The sequence below is a fragment of the Bos mutus genome, chromosome 13, assembly GCF_027580195.1.
Source record: "Bos mutus isolate GX-2022 chromosome 13, NWIPB_WYAK_1.1, whole genome shotgun sequence".
NCBI lineage: Eukaryota > Metazoa > Chordata > Mammalia > Artiodactyla > Bovidae > Bos > Bos mutus.
In genome coordinates, this window is record NC_091629.1 from 22,468,734 (window position 1) to 22,489,771 (window position 21,038).

General features: G+C 52.1%; 2 protein-coding genes across 3 annotated transcripts; one reads left to right on the plus strand and one right to left on the minus strand.

Annotated features, from left to right (window-relative positions):
- Window positions 1-29: 29 nt before the first annotated feature.
- On the plus strand, window positions 30-14,675 carry ACOT8 (acyl-CoA thioesterase 8). The gene is made up of 6 exons (XM_005897547.3): window positions 30-272; window positions 1,740-1,876; window positions 8,389-8,614; window positions 12,089-12,246; window positions 12,765-12,959; window positions 14,435-14,675. The coding sequence occupies exons 1-6, from the start codon at window positions 154-156 to the stop codon at window positions 14,551-14,553; spliced, it is 954 nt and encodes a 317-aa protein (XP_005897609.1). The 5' UTR covers window positions 30-153; the 3' UTR covers window positions 14,554-14,675.
- SNX21 (sorting nexin family member 21) lies at window positions 14,676-20,605 on the minus strand. Of its 2 annotated transcripts, none has more exons than XM_070381111.1 (3): window positions 19,912-20,605; window positions 19,303-19,481; window positions 14,676-15,751 (listed from the first exon to the last, which is right to left on the minus strand). In XM_070381111.1, the coding sequence occupies exons 1-3, from the start codon at window positions 20,171-20,173 to the stop codon at window positions 15,077-15,079; spliced, it is 1,116 nt and encodes a 371-aa protein (XP_070237212.1). In that variant the 5' UTR covers window positions 20,174-20,605; the 3' UTR covers window positions 14,676-15,076. The 2 variants fall into 2 exon arrangements, with proteins under 2 accessions (XP_070237212.1, XP_014334247.2); XM_014478761.2 differs by having other exon boundaries at window positions 15,587-15,751; window positions 19,310-19,481; window positions 19,912-20,515.
- Window positions 20,606-21,038: the final 433 nt, after the last annotated feature.

Genomic DNA, 21,038 nt, shown 5'->3' on the forward strand with positions numbered 1-21,038 from the left:
CCAATCACAAAGAGGATACAGGCTGTCCTTCTTTCTTATGGCCTGAGGGAGACTTCCGGTTATTTAAGCGTCCTCTCGAGGCTGCGCGTTCTGTTGCAGGTGTCCGCGTGTGCCCCTCCAGCGCAGCGCCCGTGCCGGCAGCTGGTGAACTACATGTCGCCCCCTCAGGACCCGGAAGACGAACAGGGCGGCGGCGATCCACCCGGGGACCTCCGCAGCGTCCTGGTCACCAGCGTGCTCAACCTCGAGCCGCTGGACGAGGATCTCTTCAGGTAGCCGGCCGCATCTGGTCCGCAACCCCGCATCGGGTCAGAGTCTTCTGATCTTGATTGCTGCAACCCCACTGCCTCTGCTCGTACCCCTCCGAACGAGGATGGGCTCTGTGCGCGATGCCTCTGTCGTAATTGGGAGGGAACTTGTGTCTGAAGAAGCTGCCCCGGCTTCCTCGGCGCGGGGATCTGTGCAGCCTCATCCCCGGGAGGTCCTGGCAATCTGGGCAGATAAAGTGGTGATCCGAGGTATCCTTCTCAGCAGCCTCCCCAGGAAGGGTCAGGTCCCTGGGAGAGCCAGCCCAGAAAGGGCAGTGATTTGTCCGAGGGAACAAACTTATCCCCAGCTCCTTGCACAGTCACTATCTTTTCCTTTTACATACTCCATCCCCACCACCACTAGGTGGGGTCTGCTGCTAAATCGCTTCAGTCATGTCCGTCTCTGTGCCACCCCATAGACGGCAGCCCACCAGGCTCCCCCGTCCCTGGGATTCTCCAGGCAAGAACACTGGAGTGGACTGCCATTTCCTTCTCCAATGCGTGACAGTGAAGTCGCTCACTCGTGTCCGACTCTTCGAGACCCCATGGACTGCAGCCTACTAGGCTCCTCTGTCCATGGGATTTTCCAGGCAAGAGTACTGGAGTGGGGTGCCATCGCCTTCTCCGAGGTGGCGTCTAGTAGCTCCTTATTCATTCTGAGGCCTGAGCCAGTTTCCTTCCTGATGTCACTTAAATTTCTTGACTGTAACGAGGTGTAACAGTTCCAGCTACCAAGGCTCCTCCTGGGTTATTGGAAGCTGTTTTAGGCACTAACTTAATTTCCCCCGTTTAACCAACTACAAATAACTGCCAGGAATTTTGCAGTGCCTTATATGAAAAATGCTGGGCTGGGCAGTGGGAAGTTTGAGACTTAATCGTAATCTTTAATCTTTCACTGGGGGAGACTTTTGACCTCTGGGGGCTGCGTTTCCTCATCTGTGCACTGAATGGGTTAGACTTGAAGTCTGAGGGTCTCCAAGTTCTAAATTTAGTTCTTTTAAGAACTGGTCTATCAAAGTTGAGGGGTGTAAGTGGCAGAGCTAATGCAGTCCACCTGCAGCTTGTGGGGTTCATCTTGGTCTACTCAAGGTGTTGAGACAAGCTTATGTCTTAGCCTCGTATGGGCAATGGAAGACATATTGGACTTGGGATCAAAAGACCCAGATATTGCTCAGGATGGTAGTTTGTGAACTGTGTGACCTTTCTCAAGTCAGTTTCCCTCTCTGATCCCTTTACTGAAGTCCACAGATAAGGCCTTGGAGTTGTAGATAGAGTGATGTTAGGATATTTGTCTAGGGAAAGGCTTTCACCGGATTCTCAAAGGATCACATACCCCAATCAGGTTAAGAAATCCTACACTGGAGGCTCACGGAAGGTCGTAGGATTTGGCTCAGCCCCCAAATCTTTCCTCTTGTCCCCCTCTCCCCACAGAGGGACGCATTACTGGGTACCCTCAACTGAGCGGCTGTTTGGGGGTCAGATCGTGGGCCAGGCCCTGGTGGCTGCAGCTAAGTCTGTGAGTGAAGATGTCCATGTGCATTCCCTGCACTGCTACTTCGTACGGACAGGTAAACCAACTCCTCCCTACCCCACCCCAGCACAGGTGGCTCAGCAGAAGAATTCTGGCCTTGAGGGATGGGGGTGGTGACTGAGGAGAAAGCAGGAGAGAAGGAGAAGGGAGAGGGATGGTGAGGTTAGTTGATCAACCTCAGGGGAGCCTAGAGGAAGAAGGGCAGGGGCCAGGAAGAACCTTAGGCCCAGTACCTGTTGAGATACTAGGTACTTGTTGGTGCTTAACTGTTCCCAGTGGGTCTTTTGCTCTTTATCCTTTACACACCTTCTCATGCCAGTCCTGGTGCTGGTTCCTCAGAGAAGTACTGGAATCTCTGCTGGGAGTTTGGAAAAGAGACCAGCCTGGGAATCAAGAGACCTCTGGTCTAGATGGAGCTTTGTCACTGATTTGCCAGGTGCCCTTGAGTGACATAACCACTCTTCCTCACCCTCTCCTTCTTCCCACCTGAAAAATGCAGGAGGGCCTGGGCCAAGCGAGATTGTTCTAGCTGCTTACAACTCTGGGATCAAATCAAAGAAAGAGCATAATCTTTTAAAACTCATGCTCTTTTGAGAAACATAAAAATCTCACTCCTAAGCAGATGCTCCCAATTTTAAGAGTTTCTGCCTTCTGCGTGGTCCCATCAGCTGAGAAGAATTTATGCAACTTTATGAAATGTGATCGGTATTAAAAAAGACAGTGGGTTTCCCCCCTTCATTTTACAAATATAGAATCGTTGTTGTTCACTCGATAAGTCGTGTCCATAAGGACTGCAGCCTGCCAGGCTTCCCTGTCCTTCACTATCTCCCAGAGTTTGCTCAAATTCATGTCCATTGAGTCAGTGATGCTATCTAACCATCTCATCCTCTGTCGCCCACTTCTTTTGCCTTCAGTCTTTCCCAGCATATATACAAATATAGAATAGTTTAATAGTAAATATACCTTTTCATACTATACTCTGTTGGTCACTCCCCATCCCTTTATTTCCTGGCCTTTCCTGATAGTCATTGCTATAAAGTATTTGAATGCTTATTTTAAGGTGAGCCCTGTTCTTAACCTTTATGCCAGTTGGAGGCAGACGTACCCTTGTGCCCTTGGTTCCCTCAGTTTGCATGTAAACTCCAAAAATCCTGGCCTTTTGATACTGTAATCCTTCTCGCCCAGTGAGACAGTTTTGTTTTGTTTTGTGGAAGTAGGAGCATTATCTGATCCCTTTGAACCGGTTTCATTATCCAGTTTCTGAAAAGAATTCTGAGTCTTTGTAGGTGAAGTATCTAGTGCAGGGCCTGGCAGGTTGTGAGTTCTCCATAAACAGTACTTACCTTTATTTTTTGACGATGAATTTATTGGAGTGATTACAGTTTGCATGTTATAGTGCACAGCTATTTACACTGTCTTGTTTGATCCTCTTCAGTAAACCCGAGGGGTGTTTATTCTACGTGTAAGGAACCTTGGACCCAAAGAGATTATGTAAGGAGCTTCCATAATGCTCAGAGAGGCAAGGCCAGGTTTTGAACCTGAGGTTGGGTGACTCCAAGCTCTGTGCTTTGTTCTCCTTCTGTGCTTTTCTCTTTCACTCTTGGGAAATAATTCCAAAACCATGGGAGAGCCCATCTCAGATTCTGTGGGAGGCATCCACTTTCTTGGAAATTCTCCATTCAGGAGCAGCATGAAATGAATGGTGCCAACACCACTATATCCTAATAATCACCAGTTATTTGTATCCCCTTTCTGCTTCTTGAAAGAAGACAGCTTAAAATAACTGGCTGTTAAAAGTCAGAATTCCCTAATAGCCCAGTGGTTAGGACTCCATGGTTTCACTGTGGAGGGCCTAGGTTCGATCCCTGTTCAGGAAACTAAGATCCTGCAAGCCGTGTGATGTGGCCAAAAATAAATTCTTTAATTTAAAAAATAAAATAAAAGGTGAGGCAGATTAGGAGTATGGGGTTAACAGATACAAACTATTAATACATAAAATAGATCTGCAACAAAGATTTACTGTGAGGCATAGAGAATTCAATATCTTTTAATAACCTGTAATGGAATATAATCTGCAAGAAAATAAAGTGTGGGGAAAAAATAAAACATTTGGGGCAAAAGTTTTAAAAGTAATAAATTAAAGGGCCAGGAGACTGGGATTTGGGGGGAATGATTGTGTTAGAATACTAGGCTAAGGCATATCATCGCAGTTTTATACAAAAGTTAGTTCCAAGCTTCCTGGCAGCAAGGCAGAAAGGGAAGCTCTTATTAGTTTCTGATGTGACCCACTACCAGGGTGTTGTTTACTTGCTAAGTTGTGTCCAACTCTTTGTGACCCCATGGCCTTTAGCCAGCCAGGCTCCTCTGACCATGAGATTTCCTAGGCAAGCATACTGGAGTAGGTTGCCATTTCCTGCTCCAAGGTTTCTTCCCGACTCAGGGATCGAACCTGAGTCTCCGCAGGTGAATTCTTTACTGCTAAGCCACCAGGGAAGCCCCCTCTACCAGGTACATCAAGATTTATAAACAGTGATGGTGCTCCAATGATCTTAGAGCTTAATTCCCTGACCAGGGATCAAACCCTTGTTCTCTGCATTGGAAGGACAGATCTTAATCACTGGACTACAGGGAAGTCCTCCAGTGATATTTTTAATTAAAAGATACTGTGAGGTTGGGGTCTGGTTCTTGGCCATTTATCATACCAATTCTTTTTCTTGATGCCTAGGAGAGAATGTGAGTTTGGGTTTTTGTTTGTTTATTTTTTAAAAAATGTATTTCTCTAGATAGTTGTCATCTGGCTTGGTACAGGCCATGGAATTCTCCAGGCCAGGATACTGGAGTGGGTAGCCTTTCCTTTCTCCAGGAGATCTTCCCAACCCAGGGATGGAACCCAGGTCTTCCACATTGCAGGTGGGTTCCTTTACCAGCTGAGCCACCAGGGAAGCCCTGGTATAAGTTTAGAGCTTGGAGATTCTACAGCAGGAGTCAAAAAACATTCTATAAAGGCAGATCATAAATATTTTCGATTTTATGGGCAAAACAATAGTCAAAATACATAAACAAATGGGCTTGGCTGTATTCTCCAAAAATGTTATTTATGGCATCAATTTCCCCATCTATACAATTGGGATAAGACCCACTTGGCGTAGTTAATGTGAAACCAACATGAGAGGATACCTTAGTTTAACTGTAAAAAATTAAACGGAAACCTCCATTCAGGAGTGTTGGGAGGCCAGAAGAGGGCGCCCTCGTGCCCTGTGACAATGGAGCCCAAGAGGAAAAAGAAAGACTCCTTTCTGGCAAGGAATCAGCCAATGAAAAACCACAGGTTCCTTGTTTACTAGGACCCTCCCAATTACACTGTACAGTAGCCGCCCCCCTCACCCCCCCCCACCCCCCTCTATAAAAGCGGGCTCCTTCCCTTGCTGGGCGGGGACTTGTACCTGGCTCACCATGGTTGCAGACCTCGAATTGCAATTCTCTGCTGATCCTGAAGAAACATAACTTAGCTGGAAAAGTATCTGGCTATCTGTTTCAGGTCAATGTAGCAAATGCACTCAACTCCATAACTCTTTCTCTCTCTTCCTTCAATATACTGCAGAGCCTACCTGCTTTGTTCCAATACAAATTTTAAAGAACAGGTCTAGAACTCATTCATGCTGATGCTGCTAAGTCACTTCAGTCGTGTCTGCCTCTGTGCGACCCCATAGACGGCAGCCCATCAGGCTCCCCCGTCCCTGGGATTCTCCAGGCAAGAACACTGGAGTGGGTTGCCATTGCCTTCTCCAAGAACTCATTCATACTGAAAGGTAAATCACTAGTAATGGAAAATACTGCATTTTAGCTGCAGCCCAAGGACTGGATGAAAACCTTTTTTTGGTAGGGAAGGGAGGCCTCTTTCCCATCCCCTGAAATCAGACTGCTCATGTAGCTATCTCCAGTTTCTGGACTCTTGGGAAACCCTTCTCAAAGGCCTTTGGCCTTGTGTGCCTGCTCTGTTGCTCTGTTGTGTCTGACTCTTTGTGACCCCAGGTACTGTAGCTCACCAGGTTCCTCTGTCCATGGGATTCTCTAGGCAAAAATACTAGAGTGGGTTGCCACTTCCTACTCACTAAGGCCTTGAGGAGCCCCCATTCTGATAAAAGTGTCCTTTAGCATTGCCAGCTAGCAGACCTGAGCAAACCTGCTGGGCTTCAAGGCGTTCCAGGCATGTTTGTGGCTGTTGAATGAGCCCCTGTGCCTGGCAGGGGCTTCCCACCTGGACAAGGTGGAGGAAACAACACTTCTCTAGACTTGCTTCTTGCCTGTCAAAGTTGAAAATCATCCCCAAGGCGTTTTACCACCTAGATGTTCTCCGAGGTCGTCTGACTCAGACCAAAGGACTTCAGGAACACCAGGAAGACTCTCTCCCTCTAAAAACCCTTCCCAGCCTGTTTGTTGAGGGTTGATAGTCCTTACCCTGGGGCCAGTGTTTCCCCTCTTGCATTGACAGAGCAGACACCAAAGGAGAAGGACCTAGTGACTTCCATTTGCATTAAGAATGAAGGAACTGACTTGACAGCAGGCCTTTCTTGGGAGAATGAATATCAGACAATGGCCAAACCGTGTATAAAAAAAGTACTCTGAGCCACAACTGGTAGCAAGTAGCACAGGAGACCAGCCTACTATCTACAAGTCAGGTTTGGAGGGTGTCAGACCACCATTTCTAGCAGCCAGTCTAGGGAGTCAAACCATAGTCCCTGTAAAGATCAGCCCCTAATGGCCAGGCTTGGTGAATAGCCGAGAGCTTCCTTTTACCCGTTTCCAACTTAGGACTAACTAAGGAAAGCCAAACATGCGCCCTGCATCAATTACTTAGTTAGCCTACCTGTAGCTTCCCCTTGCCAGTGGTCTCCAAGCAGGGCACACTGGAAACCATTTTTTTTTTCCCACTATAAAGCTTTCCCCGGAGAAGGCGATGGCACCCCACTCCAGTACTCTTGCCTAGAAAATCCCATGGACGGAGGAGCCTGGTAGGCTGCAGTCCATGGGGTCTCGAAGAGTTGGACATGACTGAGCAACTTCACTTTCACTTTTCACTTTCATGCATTGGAGAAGGAAATGGCAACCCACTCCAGTGTTCTTGCCTGGAGAATCCCAGGGACAGGGGAGCCTGGTGGGCTGCCGTCTATGGGGTCGCACAGAGTTGGACACGACTGAAGCGACTTAGCAGCAGCAGCAGCAGCAGCATAAAGCTTTTGCACTCCTCTGTCTGCCTTTGGGTCTCTCCCAAATGGAAGTAATTGTGGCTGACTCCCTTGATGTACTAAATTCTGAATAAATGACCTTTGCTTGTTCTCAAAAAAAAAAAAAAAAAGGAAGGTAGAAAAGAAAAACAGAAAGAAAATAGGCAGCAGGGACTTCCCCTGGTGGTGCAATGGATAATGATCCACCTGCCGTTGCAGGGGACATGGGTTCAATTCCTGCTGTGGAAGATCCCATGTTCTGTGGAGCAACTGAGACCACACGCTGCAACCACTGAGCCCGAGCGCTACAACTAATGAAGCCCAGGTGCCTGGAGCCCGTGCTCTGCAACAAGAAAAGTCACCGCAGTGAGAAGCCCAGGCACCATAACTGGAGAGTAGCCCCTGCTCGCAGCAGTTGGAGAAAGCCCTCACAAAGCAATGAAGACCCAGTGTAGCCAAAAATAAATTGATAAAATTGTTTTAAAGAAAGAAAACAGGCAGCAGACCAGATTTGCTGACACCTGATCTAGAAGAATGGTTCTGGGCTCATGACAAGAGCCCAGTCATAGGTGGAACAAGACAAAAGCTGAGAGTATTTTATTTAAACACAGAGAACTTACTGTGTGCTGGATATTATTCTGAACATACCTTACAACTCTGAACTAATTTACCCTCATTGAAATCCTGAGAGGTATGAACACTATGATGTTCCCATTTCACAGATGGGTTAACTGCTCAGAGAGGTTGAGTGATTTCCCCAAGGTCGCACAGCTGCAGCTGGTGAGTGGCGGAGCCAGGCTTTGAATGCAGGGAATCTGGCAGTGTCCCTTCTTTCCTGTGCTATTGAGGGACAGGAGCTCTGCCTGCACCAGGAGCATCCTGATGACAGGGTCTAGGTTTCCTCCCTGTATCCCCAGTACCTGGGACTCAGCAGGCTGCAGTCAGTAGCTGCTGCTGCTGCTGCTAAGTCGATTCAGTCGTGTCTGACTCTGTGCGACCCCATAGACGGCAGCCCATCAGGCTCCCCCGTCCCTGGGATTCTCCAGGCAAGAACACTGGAGTGGGTTGCCATTTCCTTCTCCAATGCATGAAAGTGAAAAGTGAAAGTGAAGTCGATCAGTCATGTCCGACTCTTAGCGACCCCATGGACTGCAGCCTACCAGCCTCCTCTGTCCATGGGATTTTCCAGGCAATAGTACTGGAGTGGGGTGCCATTGCCTTCTCCGAGTCAGTAGCTACTGAGCAGTAAAGAAATGGAGAACCATTAGGTGAGCGGGCCCGCAGGGCTCACTTGGGCTCACTGTGTGCCTTGTGCCCGCTGCAGGGGACCCGAAGGTGCCGGTGCTGTACCAGGTGGAGCGGACGCGGACAGGGGCAAGCTTCTCTGTGCGCTTCGTGAAGGCTGTGCAACATGGCAGGCCCATCTTTATCTGCCAGGCCTCCTTCCAGAAGGCCCAGCCCAGCCCCGTGCAGCACCAGTTCTCCATGCCTGCTGTGCCCCCGCCGGAGGAGGTGGTTGGCCGTGAGGACTTCATTGACCAATTTTTAAGGTGAGAGACCTGGAGGCCCCAGGACAGTGTTCAAACTGCCGTTGCCACCCATTGGCGGGTCACGGCCTCCTTCAGTGGATCCCAACTAGCATTTTAAAAAGCTAGATTGGGGATTGGGGGAGTGGAAGGGAGGGAATATAGGTATACTTACAGCTGATTTGAAACCATTTGGTGTCACTTCAGGGGCTCTGAAGAGCTTCGGCACCATAGTCCTTTATGGCTCAGCACAGAAAATAATTCAGCAAGAGGCAAAGTGATTGATAAGTGATTTATTAGGAGAGGATGCTTATGAGGCTTATAAGTGGGCGGGAGAGACATGCCACACACCCTGAGAACTTACTGGGCTACAGTTTTATAATCGAAGGAAAAGTGGGGAGGAGAACGTCTTTGTCTTTCTTGAGTAGATGTCATGCTTCCAACATCAGCTTCTCCTCCAGCTTGAGCAGGAAGTTTTCTTGTCCCTGCGTGGTCAAGCTAGGTCCATAAATGACTGTTTTTCATGTGTGCAGAGTATGTCCTAGGGATCATTAACTTACTGAGCTCACTGGGCAGGATGTGGGTCTCATTGTTTTGGGGGCAGGTCTCGTGCTTCTGTTGCATGGCTTTGTTGCTAAACAAACCTGTTTTCTTGAGTAATCATTAACTTACCAGGGTTTCCCATACTTTTTCTACTTAACAATCCCTTAGTGCTTAGTTGTTGGGACTCAGTCATGTTTGATTCTTTGCAACCTCATGGACTGTAGCCTGCCAGGCTCCTCTGTCCATGGGATTCTCCAGGCAAGAATACTGGAGTGGGTTGCCATGCCCTCCTCCAGGGGATCTTCCCAACCAGGTATCGATCCCTAGTCTTCTGCATTGCAGGCGGATTCTTTACCAGCTGAGCCATCAGGGAAGCCCAAGAATACTGGAGTGGGTAGCCTATCCCTTCTCCAGGAGATCTTCCCGACCCAGGAATCGAACCAGGGTCTCCTGCATTGCAGGTGGATTCTTTACCAGCTGAGCTACCAGGGAAGCCCACTATCCCCTAGTGGGATTCACTATTTAATCACTTGTTTGTCCCTTAACTCTGTCCCTATCAGATACACTTTGTTGTACAGCAGAAACTAACATGACATTGTAAAGCAGTTATCCTCCAATTAAAAAAAAAGCAAGCTGGGGGCTTCCGTGGTGGTTCAATGGCTAACACTGTGCGGCCAGTGCAGGGAGCCTGAGTTCAATCCCCGGTTGGGGAACTAGATCCTGCATACAACAACGAACAGATCCTGAGTATCGCGACGATCAAAGAACCCCCCTACCACAACTAAGACACACACAGCCAGATAAAAGTAAATAAGTAAATATTCAAAGGAGAAAAAAGCTAGACTGGCAGGGTGGGGCGGGCTGCAGGGCACGTGATCCGCTCATGCGCACTTCTCTGATTGGCTGATGCTGACGTAACAGGGCAGTGTCTCAGGGGTGAACCTTATCAGTCCCCAGGTTCCAGAAGGCCCCAGGGCTACGTGCTCATGGTCGTCAGTAGTTGACATCTTCCATTTGGTGGGGAGTTTTCACAGCTGTAAAACAACTCAGGAAATGTGCATCAAATGCTGGTTACCTGGGTACCTCAGAGAGGAGCGAAAGCCGAGGAAGTGGATGAAGACCAGTCCCCGGAAGGCCCCACAGGGTCCTGCTCAATTACAGTTCCCACCTTTCTTTCAATACTCTTCAGTCTTGAGGAGAACACGTTTTGACCAAAAAAAGGAATAAAGGTTCAGATATGGAAGTTAATCATAAACTTGACAGAGGTGGCCACAGGTTCATGGTCGGTTACTGATTCCTGCCAGGGCTCCACCTCTCTTGGTGCCCACCTGCTGTGTAGCTTTGTCCTTCTCCTACCTCTCAGAGCCCCGCTTCTTCATATGAAAAATGGGGGTCATTGTTTCTGCCCCGCTTGCTTCCCAGCTGAGCGGTAAGGAGGGCTCCACTGCCTAGTGCCCCGTGCAGGGGAGTCAGCCCAGTGAGATGGAGCGAATGTGCGTCTGAACCTGGGAAAGGCCTGGGCTCAGATCTGGACTCTGTCACTGCCCACCTTGTGAGTCTGGCAAGTTGCTTTCCCACTTTGAGCTTGTGATCAGTTATTAAACTCCATCGGAATCCCTACCTCGTAAGGCTGCTGTGAGGATGACAGAGATAAGTGATAACAAGGTGCTCAGTGAGCGCTCAGTAAATTACAGTTAGGCCACTCTTGACAGAGAGGAATAAACATGGAGCCTGGTGTGTGGTCAGAGCTCCAAAATACTTGAGAAGGAGACCTGGGTTCAATCCCTGGGTCAGGAAGATCCCCTGGAGAAGGGAACGGCTACCCGCTCCAGTATTCTGGCCTGGAGAATTCCATGGACTGTACAGTCCATGAGATTGCAAAGAGTTGGACATGACTGAGCAACTTTCACTTTCTTTCTCTTTTCTCCCTGGCGGTGCAGTGGTTAACTTTCACTACAGGGGGCTTGGGGTTCAGTCCCTGTTCGGGGAATTAAGATCCTACATGCCGCAGACAAAAATAAATTAAATAAAAAACTTTGAGAATGAAAGGAGGACATTGTTCTTAAAGGTCCCTGAATCTAGAACTGTGTCTCCCATAAGGAAACTACTAACCACAGGGGGCTGTGTTGAGTTTATTAACATTAAAGAGAGTTAATTCAGATCTGTTCCTCAGTCACACTGGCCACATGTCAAGCCCTCAGCAGCCCGATGTGGCTAGTGGCCACCACAGTGGACCAGAACGTTCCATCATCACAGAAGTTTCCATCAGACAGGGCTCAAGGGGAAAGGGAGGGAAATGAAATACTGGGGAAGAGCGCTAGGGGCATGAGGGGTGGTGGTCCCTGTGGCGAAGGGGCTTCCCTGGAAATGGCCTCCTTGCCCTGGGAGACGGTTTCCCCAGTGGCTCAGGTTAGGTAAGTGTCAAAGTAGGGCAGCCTGTTTCCTGAGGGTTAGAATAGAGAAGCGGTTAAGAGCAGGAACGGAGGAGGAGCCAGACTGCCTGGGTCTAACTCCTGCCCCCATGCACTTCCTGAGCTGGCTATCTGCACCCTCTGTGTTTACTCCACTTCTCAGAGAGCAGGGAGGATAGCATCTGAGTTCAGGGATGATAGCCTGGAGCTGGGCCATTACAGGGTAGCCCCACGGCTGGGTGACGTGTTGGCCTCACATGCATTATGTTGTCTCCTCCCCAGTGTTAACTATGAGGGAGGTGACTGTCATCATCCACATTTTGCAGATGGGAAAGGGCTGATGATGACTAACTTGCAGCAGGCCACAGGGCTCCTCAGCGGCAAAGAAAGGATGCAGATACCGTCCTATCCTGCCTGCTGGAGGGGAGGGGAGGTCTGGGGATGTCAGGAGTTCCTGTGGAGGAACAAGCGGGGTCCGAAGAGGCAGCTCAGATAGGTTCCCCATCTTCCGGGGTCTCCCCACCCCTCTCCCCTTTACTTTCAGGGACCCGGAGCTCCAGGAGAGGTACCGAGTGGGGCTGAACCGAATTGCTGCCCAGGAAGTGCCCATTGAGATCAAGGTGGTAAACCCATCCACTCCAAGCCAGCTGAAGAAAATGGAGCCCAAGCAGATGTTCTGGGTGCGAGCCCGGGGCTATATTGGTAAGCGGACCCCTTGGCCTGAAAGGAAACTCTCTTTGGGGGTCTAGACCTGTACCTCCTCTGCCCTGGGTGGCCTTGGGCATGGTCCTCCCACACTATGGGCCCATTTTCTTATCTGAGTGATGGAGAAGTGAGCTCAGCCTTTTGCAGGGGGAGAATGGGGAAGTGACGGGAATCCTCACGTGGGCCTTTCCTGGGGAAGGCAAGGCACCTAGCCGAGATTCTTCTCCAGGTCCCCTACCAAGCATAAGGTACCTTTGTGCAAAACTGGAAGAAGACACTCACAAGGTCCAGGGTGGGAGACGGGGGGAGGCTCTCAGTCCTCACCCACCCCTGCCCTCTCCAGTCTTCATCTCCCTTGACCTCCATCACACACACGCACCCACCCCCTTGGGCCAGGTGCCCTTGTGAAGAGTCTGCACATCTGTGCACGGCAGCCCCTTTCTCCCTACCTCCCTGCAGGTCCTGAGCTATAAAGCCCAGGAGCCCAGGGCTGATGGGACTGGAACCTGTTGCAGGCGAGGGCGACATGAAGATGCACTGCTGCGTGGCGGCCTATATCTCAGACTTCGCCTTCCTGGGCACAGCAATGCTGCCCCACCACTGGAAGTACAAGGTGGGCTTCATGGTCTCCCTGGACCACTCCATGTGGTTCCATGCCCCTTTCCGAGCTGACCACTGGATGCTCTATGAGTGTGAGAGCCCCTGGGCTGGTGAGTACTGGGGTCACGGGGGACGAGGGTGCTGACCTTGGTGCCTTTGGTGGGGAGGGCAGGGAGCCTGCTGTCTTGGGTGATGCTGCCCCACCCACTTGCTGTGGAGCACCGCACAGATCACTTCCTCTCCTGCTTCCGCAGGCTGCGGCATCCTTGTCTTCAAAATGACAGGGTGCGGCCTGAGGACAGGACACCCGCTTAGCTCTTCATTTCTGTAACATGCTGGGGACATGATTCAGTTTATCTGAGGCTCAGCGCTAGTCCCAGAACCACTTCAGATTCTCTGTGTGATGCTGGGCAAGTCCCGTCTCCGCTCTGTTTCCTTGTCTACACAAATCGGGTTGCACCGGAGCAGAGGGGTCCAAAGCTGGGGGCCTATTCTTCCACCTCTCGGGAGAACGTTTTCAAAACATTCCCAGATTTGACCCCCAGGATTCTGACTGCAGGGCTTGGATGAGGTCCAGGAAGGTATTTTTACGAAGATTCCCTAAGTGATTCTGACAGTTAGCCTGGCCTGGGGGTTGGGGCCCTCAGCAGTGTAGGGGCCCCACTGCTTGGACCCTCCTTATACTGTGAAGCAAGAAACCCAGACTTGTTCATCAGCGCCTGGTCTCAGAGCCCTGGGTTCCGTCCCAAGGAAGTGCATTTCAAACGAAGAGAAACCTTGTTTTGTGAAACAGAGACAAAACTTAAGGGACTCTTTATACTCAGGGAAGAGGGACTCTCAAGAACCAATAGCATCACAGCACAGGAACAGCCGCCACCTTGATGGTAGGTCTCTTGGGTTCGGCTTTGACCTGATCCTTAAGGCCAAGTTCCCGAGCCTCTCTGGGCTTGAGTGTCATCACCTGGAACACAGGACAAGGCCTGCTTTACTTGGCTACCGTGAGAACTAAGTGGGCTATACTGTGTTTAAAAGAAACCAGCAGTTCCCTTCCTAAACGTCAGACTCCGGCCCTGGGTAGCAAGGGAGAATCTCCAAGTGCGGAGGGGAGTGCCTAGGCTCCTCATGGCTTCATGTCCTCTCCCCTGAGCCCCTTTGTCCCCGTGATTGTGGAAGATTATTTTTTTTAATAATATGAATGACTGGCCTGGAGGGCCAGATTTATTAGAAAGGGAACTGATGGGTTTCCTTACACAAGTGGCCAGAGGTTGGGCAGATCCACCTAGCTGAACTACTGAACCAGACTGTTCTCAGAACTTCTCCCCTTGGGATTTTTTTTTTTTTGAGGAAGTCAGCAGATACATGAAAGTGCTTTTAAACCATCAAGTGGGGCTCCCTTGGGAGGAGTTACACCCTTGAGCAACCATAATAGGCTCCTAAAGGGGTGCTTGGAAATTGGGAGTGACCACACCACCAAGCATGGCTCTGGCATGGGGCAGCCCAACCCGAGCTGCACCTCTTGCAAGGAGCACGTTCGGCTGGGCAGCGGGAGACAGAAGGCCATTGAGATTCTTCTCTTCATCCGCAGGTGGCTCCCGGGGCCTGGTTCACGGGCGGCTGTGGCGTCAGGACGGGGTCCTGGCTGTGTCCTGTGCCCAGGAGGGCGTGATCCGAGTTAAGCCCTGGGACTCAACAAGCAAGTTGTAGCCAGAGGTGCCAGCTGGGCCTGGGGCTTCAAGGATCTCCCTTCTCCCCCTACTCCTGAGGCAGGACTACCATCCAGGGCTGGGCCTTCTGTCCAGGACATCCAATAAAGAGACTCAAACCACTGGAGCTGCTGCCCTTTAATCCCCCTGGGCCAGGATCGCAGCTCTCCCTCCAGCCATCAACTCCAGGACTCCACGGCCACAGTCCCTGGCCCTTCCGCCAGGCTGGCCTGCGGGAAGACAGACCATCGACCCTGACCTGGGTCACGGCCCCCAGGTATTCATAAGCTGGAGAGGCAGCGTCAGACTTTCACTTTCTCCCTGCACCATCCCAGCCTGTCCTGAGTGCAGCTCAGTAGAAGAGCACGTTTCCTTGGTCTTCTGCAAATTCTCTGTGGACCTTCTTGGGGTTCCCAGCACCCCAGGGAGCCTCTCAGCAGCTGTCTGTGTCCTCGTCCGCCCCCCAGCCCACCCCCCATCTGGGGGCGGCGCCTCTCCCACAGTGGCCTTAAGTCTAGGTGACGCTAGTCCAGCACCTCCTTGATGAGTAACTCTTTAAGACTGGGGGGTGGCGTGGGGGTCAGCCCTGCCTCCTGCAGGGCCTGGAGCCGGGCCTCGGAGTGGCGTTTGTCCAGGCCCAGGCGCCAGGAGAGCCGCACGTGGGCCTCCAGAAAGGGGGCCAGCAGAGGGTGCGGGCTCTCGGCCCCCAGAAGCTGCAGGGCCCTCTCACAGCATGCCCGGGCCTCACTGGCGTCCTCCAGCTCCTGGTGGCACACGGCCAGCCCCGCCAGGGTTAGCAGACGTCGGTCTGGGCCACAGGGGATGCCCAGCTGGGCTTGTAGCTGCCAGGCGTTGGCCCAGAGCGCCAGGGCCTCGCGGTAGAGGCCGGTGCAGGTGAGGCTCTGCGCCCGCCGCAGCTCGGGCAGCACGAAGAAGTCCTGCAGGTCTGCAGCGTGGCGCAGCTCAGGCACAGCCTGGAGGTGGCCCAGAAACTGCTCGAAGGCCCGGCTGCGGCGGGCGATGGTCTCGGCGGTAAAGTTCCGGCGCAGGCGCTTGCGGGGGAAGGAGATGCCAGCCATGGGGCCCCGGAACTGCCGCTGCAGGTTTCGGTGCAACCGCTCAAAGTCCGAGTAGCGGCGGGAGATCTGGGCTGGCTGGCTATCTGGTGGCCCCGGGCCCATCACGGCGAGGGTGTAGAGCTGCAGGGAGGGCGGGGGTCAGGGCAGAGGCAGGGTGTCCCCAGGCCCCTTCCCTCCCTGACCCCCCACCCCCACTTCCAACTCTCTTTCCCTACCCCTTCCCTTCACCCTGGAGATCGAGCCTGGAGGGTGGGAGCTGCCAGGGCTGCAGCCGGGGAGCCCAGTCTCATCTTACCTGAGGTTCGTCTGAAATGACCCAGGCCCAAGGCAGCACAGGGAGAAAAAGACAGGGATGAGCTTTAGTGCCTGGACGGCTGCCCCCCTCACCCCTTCCAGGGAGTGTGTGCTAAGTTGCTTCAGTCGCGTCTGACTCGCTGCAACCCTATGGACTATAGCCCACCAAGCTCCACTGTCCATGGGATTCTCCAGGCAAGAATACTGGAGTGGGTTGCCACGCCCTCCTCCAAGGGATCTTCCCACCCGGGGATCAAACCCAGGCCTCATGTCTCCTGCCTCGGCAGGCAGGTTCTTTACCACTAGTGCCACCTGGGAAGCCCCTCCCATTGGGAAGCGAGCTCTTCTGACAGCCCCTCTGGAAAACCAGCCATGTGTTGAAACCCAGGCCCATCTCCAGGCCAACCTTTAGGACCAGCTTGGAGCTTTGTTCCATTCTGGACACACGGCTCCACATGGCCAGGTTATTCCCATCCAGACCCTCAACACAGGTCTTCAGACAGTCCCAGTAGTGACCAGTGTAAAGCACACTGGACTGGGACCCAAGTTCTACCCTTGGGTCAGACGCTCCCTCCCTATGGGAGTCGGGCAGGGTGGTCCCCTTCTTGGGTCCACTTCCACTCGAGTGAATGGAGCGCCTGCCCAGCTCAGTGTTTACTCAGGTGTGGGACGGGAACAAACCTCGGTCCCCGGGATGTTTAGGTGGTAAGTACTGGAGTGAATAACACTTGAATAGAGGCAGGAGGTGATACCCCTCTCATTCTCTGTGAATCTTTCTGACTACAAATTGAGAAGCTCTCAGTTTGGTTCACAAAAGCCCTTCTCCAACACTTCTCAGCTCCATTTTTAGAAAAGAGCCAGAAAGAGAATTTGTCAGCGCCACCTCCAGGCAGCAGCATCCAGCCAGACTTTACTGACAGTTTCACTGCTTTTATTTTTATGGTTATCTTCTTTTTATGGTGAGTTAGTCAAGCTTCCCTGGAGAATCCCGGGGACGGGGGACCCTGGTGGGCTGCCGTCTATGGGGTCACACAGGGTCGGACATGACTGAAGTGACTTAGCAGCAGCAGCAGTCAAGCTTCCCATCTACAGTTGTTTTGTAAAGTTGTCTTTTAAAGTTATTTAAAAAAAAATATGTTTATTTGAAGAAAAATGATAAGCACCAATTGGTAAATGTAGCATTTAGATAGGACAAAAATTGTGAGGGTGACGGAGGTTTGGGAAATGCTGAACAAGATGACCACTAAGCTTCCCACCAGGTTTGAGAACCCAAATATGCCTTAATCTATAATAATGCTGAGCTAACAGGTCTAAAAAGGGGATTAGCAAGCATTAGATGTTAAAAAGAATCGGTCGCAACTGACACGCACACACACACATACACACACACAGATGTTAAAAGTATACTAACACCAAACCCAGATTTTACTCTCAAATCTGTTCTGTGAAACTGCCAATATCGGAGCCACCCCTGCTCAGTCAGGTTTGCCTGCTCACTCTGGAAGATTCAGTCTACATTAGTATTCAGGATTAGAAAGTTTAACAATAAAGAAACTTACTTTACTCTAGTTCAACTCCACATTCCCAAAACATTACATATTGACTGTAAAGCTTTTGTTTTTTCTTTAAAGGGACAGTTATTAATATTCCAGGGAACCAGTTTTCTTCAGAACACATTTCAGGAAGCCCTCATCTATAGTGACTCCTTATGCTCATCTAGCTTTTATTTTCATTGGTAGTTTTTGGACAAAAACCCATTTTAGATCCACTGCCTGATCCTTCTGTTGTCCTACGTGACAGGTAATAATGAGGATCATTAACTGAGCACTACCCTGCACCACACCGTGGTGTGAGTTCTTCACAGCCACTATTTCACCATCACAACCTCACTGCGAGGAAGGTGTCCATACCTCTGTCAGCTCAGGAAGCAGGCTGCCAGAGAAGGCAAAGGGTTTAAAGACCTCCTCTAAGTCACACAGCTGGTAAATGGCCCAGCTGGGACTCAAACCCAGGCCGACCTAATTCCAAAGTCTGTGCTCTTAACTTCCAGATGTTGAAGCAGGATTTGTTGCCTAGTCACTCAGTTAGGTCTGACTGTTTGAGACCCACCCCCAGGCTCCTGATTCCCTGGGATTCTCCCAGGCCCGGCCCAGGCCAGGCTGGGCTCTATCTTGTCATTCTCTTCCCAGAGCTGCTCCCAACTTCCCTGTCTCTCAGCTGCTCCATGCGCCCCCTTCCTGCGCATGACCCCCAGCCAGGACTTCTGCCACTCAGGACTCGATCATCAGAGTTAATTCCCGCTGAAACTGGAGCAGCTGCCCTGTGGGTGTAGCCCTTTTTTCACTGAGAGCCTCAGAAAGGGGTGGAGAGGTCCAGATATGGGACCGGGCTCCAGGTCCCCTTCCTGCTGAGTCAGAAATGGAGGAGGGTGGGGAAGAGGAGGGAAGTGAGAGGCAGGGAGCTGCCGCTGCCATGACCAGCCAGGTTAGGCTGGGTTTCAGGACCAGGCCAAGCGCATCCTCCGTGTGTTCCTCCTTTCCACAGTCAGGAAATCAGCCCACACCCCCGCAACCCACCAATCTTTACCCCAATCCACCAATCCCCTGGCGAAGGAAATGGCAACCCACTCCAGTATCCTTGCCTGGAAAATTCTATGGACAGAGGAGCCTGGTGGGCTATGGTCCATGGGGCTGCAAAGAGTCGGACATGACTGAGCACACACACACACACCAATCCCCTAAATCCAGTCCTTTGGACAAGCTTATTCTGTACAGGTGTGAGTGCTGGAGAACTGACTCTTCTGAGTTGCAAAGAGGCCACAACAGGCCAACCCAAAGTAAAACAGTAATAACAGAACTACCATTTTATCGAGCACTTCAAGATGCCAGGCACAATGCTAAGGGCTTTCTGTGTACTGTCTCATTTAACTCCTGCATTATCCCCATTGTTCAGGTGAGAAAACGGGTTAGTCAAGGTTTCACAACTCACCTGAAGTCAAACAACTGGTAATAACTGGGATCTGAATCAAGATCTGGATGCCAAACCCATTTTTCCAACCAATACCAACTTGGTCTCAAGTCTGACTCAGATAATATTCTTCCCCATGTATCTTGCATCTTGTGACAGTTTGCAAAAGTCCGAGGGGCAGAGGACATGCACAGTAGTTCTTAGTCTCAAAACTGGGATAGGATAGGTTCATTTGCCTGAGGATCTGCTCAAATTACACCCCTTTTCTGGCCTCAGTTTCCCCATCTGTCAAATGGGGCAGCCATTTACAACTACATAGCCAGATCACCCAGGATGCTGAAGCTTCCCTTACTTTCTCTAAGCCAGGGTCTTCTAAGACTCGTAGCTCAGGGTCCTGGACCCTCACTCACCACGTACTTGGAGGGCGGGTCCTTAACCACGGTGGCGTTGGTCACCTCAAAGAGCAGCCGCTGGGGTACCAGGGTGTTCCGGGACTTCTTCCAGAAATCTTGCAACTGCCGGGTCAGGAGCTGACTGCCCCGCTGCCCATCAGGTGGGGGACTCCGTTCTGCTTGAGCACAGGATGGGCCTGGGGCCAGGTTTGATGTAAATTAGGTGCCTGACCTCATTCATCCTCCTCCCAACGAATGACAAAGGCTTTATCCCTATCTGACATCAATGGAAACGAGGGCCAGACAGGGACCCGGAGCCAAACACCTGCCGGGCAGACAGTAGGTGTTAAATAAACATCTCCACCCCCAAAACATCCCTAGCACAGTACTACCGTTTGTATCCCAGACTGTACATTTCACGCCCTAAACAACCCTGAGATGGGAGTGATTTGACACAGGGAACTTGGCCCAGAGAGGTGTTGTGAGTCTCTCAAGGTCACACAGCCAAGAGGCAGCTGGACGCACTTAAAGAAGTGTCTCGAGTTTCGGCTGGATCAACTCGGGAACGCGGCCGGGGTGGAGGCCTAACCGAGCCCAGGGTTCCCGCCTCCATCCTCCCGCACTCGCCTGCGTCTTCTCCCGCCACCCGGTCGCCAGCGGACAGCGGGTCGGGGTCAGGGTCGTCATCGTCCTCGCCGTCCTCCTCGTCGTCGTCCTCGGCGCTGGTGAAGCTCAAGGTGCCGCTGAGGCGGGACGACAGGCCCTCGGCATCGTCGTCCTCCAGTTCCGAGCTCTCCGGGAACTGCTCGGCCTCGGGGCCGGCCGCCGCCTCCCCGGGGCCGTCGCCAGTCAGGGCGTGCCGCAGCCGGTGCAGGAGCCGGGAGGCCATGGCACCCCGGGGGGAGCGCGCGACGCCGGGTCGCGGGCCGGGGCGGGAGGGAGGTGGACCCCGGCCCCGCGCCGGGAAGGGGCGGGGCGGGGCCCGGGGCGGGGGTGGGCGGGGCGCCGTGGAGGTCCCGCCCCTGCCCGTTGAGGGGACGGGGGGCTCTCCCCGCGCCCGTGCCTCCTGCGCCCCGCGGCGCACTCCGGGGCGCCCCTCTCCCCGGTGCAGCTCCCGGAGGCTGGCCGAGGCCGACCGGGTTGCACCGAACCGGCCCAGTCCGCTCCGAGCGCCGCTCCAGCCCCTTCCTGCCGCTGGCCCGCCTCCCGCCCCGCCCGCTCCCGGAGCCGCCCGGGAATCCCGGGCCCTTCGCTCCAGGAGGGCTATGGGAATCCTGGGTAGGCCAGGCCTCCTCCGGGATCGTCCCCAATCAGGAGGGGGCTACGCCCTCCTTGAATCCGCCCATCCCTCCCGGAGACCAAGGCTGGCCGCAGACTATCCCCTCATTTCCACCCAGCACTCTTTAACTTTACAAAGTCACTGCGCGGCAGTCAGAAACCCATCTCTTCTGGGAGGAAACCGAGGCCAAGAGAAGCCATGGGATCTGAGATGGAATCTAACCTCTAGTGGCCTAGGTTTTCTCATACGTAAAACAAGAACAATAAGAACTGAAGCACGAATTTTGCAGCTCTCCAAAAGGACCCTAGTCCAGAGCTTAGCTCAGAGCAGGGGCTAAGAGGATCATCAGTTACACAGTGATTATTGTTTCTCCAGTGTTCACAAGTTCTTACAATCTCATTTGAGCCTGCCTCACACAGAGCACATAGACAAACGAGGAAACTGAGACCCAGAGGGGCTGAGTTACTTGCCTGAA